The following is a 2,266-nucleotide window of genomic DNA, read 5'->3' as shown; positions in this document are numbered from 1 at the left end:
CTTGCTTTTCACCATTGCCTTCGTCCATTGGCGCCAAGTCTTGCTCAAGCTTCACCGCCACATGGTCCATCACTCCAAAGCCTTCGACTTGCCCTTCACGCTTACAACTAGTCCATCAAGCCAAGTCTTGTCTTGATCTTCTCCACCTTGATCACATGACTCAATGTCATGTCTCATGTGCATTAAGCTCCTTCATCATCACATGTGTGAGCTTTGCAACATCTCCAAGCCATTTTTACCTTCATGGCATATGTTGTTCACACACATGTACCTGTGGACTAATCACCTGTGTATCTCACATAAACACAATTAGTCCACCCAAGTTGTCACTCAATTACCAAAACCAAACAAGGACCTTTCAACCGGGTGAGCCGATCGACGGCATCCGGTTGTCCACCGTCGCCCTTTCCGACGAGGAGGTTCTACGTCGGGTGAGAGAGACGGTGGAGGGGCGGCAGAGGAGCAGTGATCTAACCCCGCTCCCGATGCGCCCGTCATGGGGGTACATCTCTCTGGTGAGTCACGCGCCGCTATGGCCCCCGAGGCCTCCGTGCTCCTTACATTTTCATTCTGTTCCCTTATTTGCTTTTGTCGTTCCTGTAGGGGATGAGGGATGTGCGAGCCTCCCCGCCGCTCGTTCCCGAGGATGCAGAGCAGTGGGCGGCGAATAGGGCACACGCTGAGGCGTACAAGGAGTAGGAGGACGCCGAGGAGACAAGGCGCAAGAGGAAGAGCCTCGAGCGCGACGAGCTGGAGAAATGTCGCCGGCAACAGAGGCACGACGGTCTCCCGGAGGAGCTGTCTCCATCACCGTCGTCAATGGATTCTTCGAGCGATGACGACGAGAGCGAGCCAGGGCAGGGTCCTCTGGACCATCTCCCTGACGTCAGGGAGACAGTGCCCAGGGCGTTGGCGAGCGGCCCGGCGTCTCTAGGAGGAGGAGGAGAGGGCGCCTCGAGGCTGGCGATCGCCCGCCCCGAGGCCGAGGCCGACACGCCCGAGACACGGGCATTGGGGAAGCGCGCCGTCAGCCCGATGGGCTCGACGGCAGAGGTGGAGCGGGCGACGACGGGGGCGACTCAACCGCCTCCGCAGAGGGTCGAGGGGGCATCAGAGTCCGGCGAGGGCCGGCCGGTACCGGTGGACACGGGGGCCGTGCCACCACCATTGTCGAGGACGAGGGATGTGGTGCGGAAGCTATTGTGTCCCCATTCGAGGTAAGTGTTTTGTCAGTGGAGTTTGTAGCATCTTCCACTAGTTCTTTGGTCGTATGCTGACCAAGTAAGTGTTTTGTCTTCAGCCAGAAGCATCAGGCAGAAGCGCCCGCCCTGGCGCCATGTAAGGCGCTCAAGGTGAGCACCTGCTCCATCGCCCAATGGGTGGTGGAGGCACAAGCCACCATACAGTGTGGCGCGGCATCGGCCAGGGCTGACCCAAAGGAGTCGGCCACCCAAGGAGAGGCTACCGAGGCGACCACGAAGCAAGCAGGGGAGGAGGTGCCTACGCCCCGTGAGGCCGGGGCCCTCGAGCCAGGTGAAGCCGAGGCACCTTCAATCGCTGAGGCCACTGAGGGCGAGGGCGAGGCCGAGGCCCCTAGGACCTCCGAGGCTGAGGTGGCGGACGCCGGGGCTCCTAGGACCACCGAGGCCAAGGTGGCAAAGGCTGGAGCTCCTGGGACCACTGAGGCTGAGGCAGCGAAGGCTGGCTTGGGCGCGGCGGAGCCGGCAGCCCAGGATGCAGAGACGGAGGCAGGGCAAGCTTCAGTACCGCCCCCAGTCCAAGACCCACCGCCATCACAGGAGAGCGCCTAGGACATGGAGGTTCATTCAATCTCCTCCGACGATACTTCCTAGGGGAAGGAGGTGGCGGACGCCGAGGCAGCCAGGACCGCAGAGCAGCCAGCTTCGACCTCTGGCAAGGGGAGCTCGGCCCTTGTCTGGGTACAACCCGAGCCCCATGGGTGGGATAGCCAGCGTGTCTTGTGGCGGAGCCGGGATGACCCTAAGGGGGAGCCTTTGTTCGCCCTCGAGGACGTGGCCGAGGGGGGGTACTGGGGCTCTTTTGAGCAATTCCGCTGTCTGGCAGAGCGGTCGCTGTGGACAGCGCTGTCCGTCGTGGCTGACGATCTGCCCGGTGTTGCCCAGGTGCGCGTTTTCTTTCCTCGTGCTGTGTCATTTTTTCTCGAGTTTTCTCGCAGTGCTTGACGTTTATTCTGCCTATCCAGGAGCTCGAGGCCTGGTCCCTCGGGAAGTCGATGTTCCTCCGG

General features: G+C 61.3%; 1 protein-coding gene across 1 annotated transcript; it reads left to right on the top strand.

The window, feature by feature from the left end:
• The first annotated feature begins 819 nt into the window (after window positions 1–819).
• On the top strand, window positions 820–1,811 carry LOC136469528 (uncharacterized). The gene is made up of 2 exons (XM_066467690.1): window positions 820–1,217; window positions 1,301–1,811. Exons 1-2 carry the CDS (start codon window positions 820–822, stop codon window positions 1,809–1,811), a joined length of 909 nt encoding a protein of 302 aa, XP_066323787.1.
• The last annotated feature ends 455 nt before the right edge of the window (window positions 1,812–2,266 follow it).

This window comes from Miscanthus floridulus, chromosome 8 (assembly GCF_019320115.1).
Source record: "Miscanthus floridulus cultivar M001 chromosome 8, ASM1932011v1, whole genome shotgun sequence".
In the NCBI taxonomy this organism is placed as follows: Eukaryota; Viridiplantae; Streptophyta; class Magnoliopsida; order Poales; family Poaceae; genus Miscanthus; species Miscanthus floridulus.
The sequence above is the reverse complement of the archived record's forward strand: the minus strand, read 5'-3'. Positions and strand labels throughout refer to the sequence as shown.

Bases quoted from the DNA above. Each gene is read 5' to 3' on its own strand.
- LOC136469528 (XM_066467690.1), top strand. From the start codon at position 820: ATGGATTCTTCGAGCGATGACGACGAGAGCGAGCCAGGGCAGGGTCCT. The intron at 1,218-1,300 runs GTAAGTGTTTTG...TTTTGTCTTCAG, and splicing joins CTATTGTGTCCCCATTCGAG to CCAGAAGCATCAGGCAGAAG.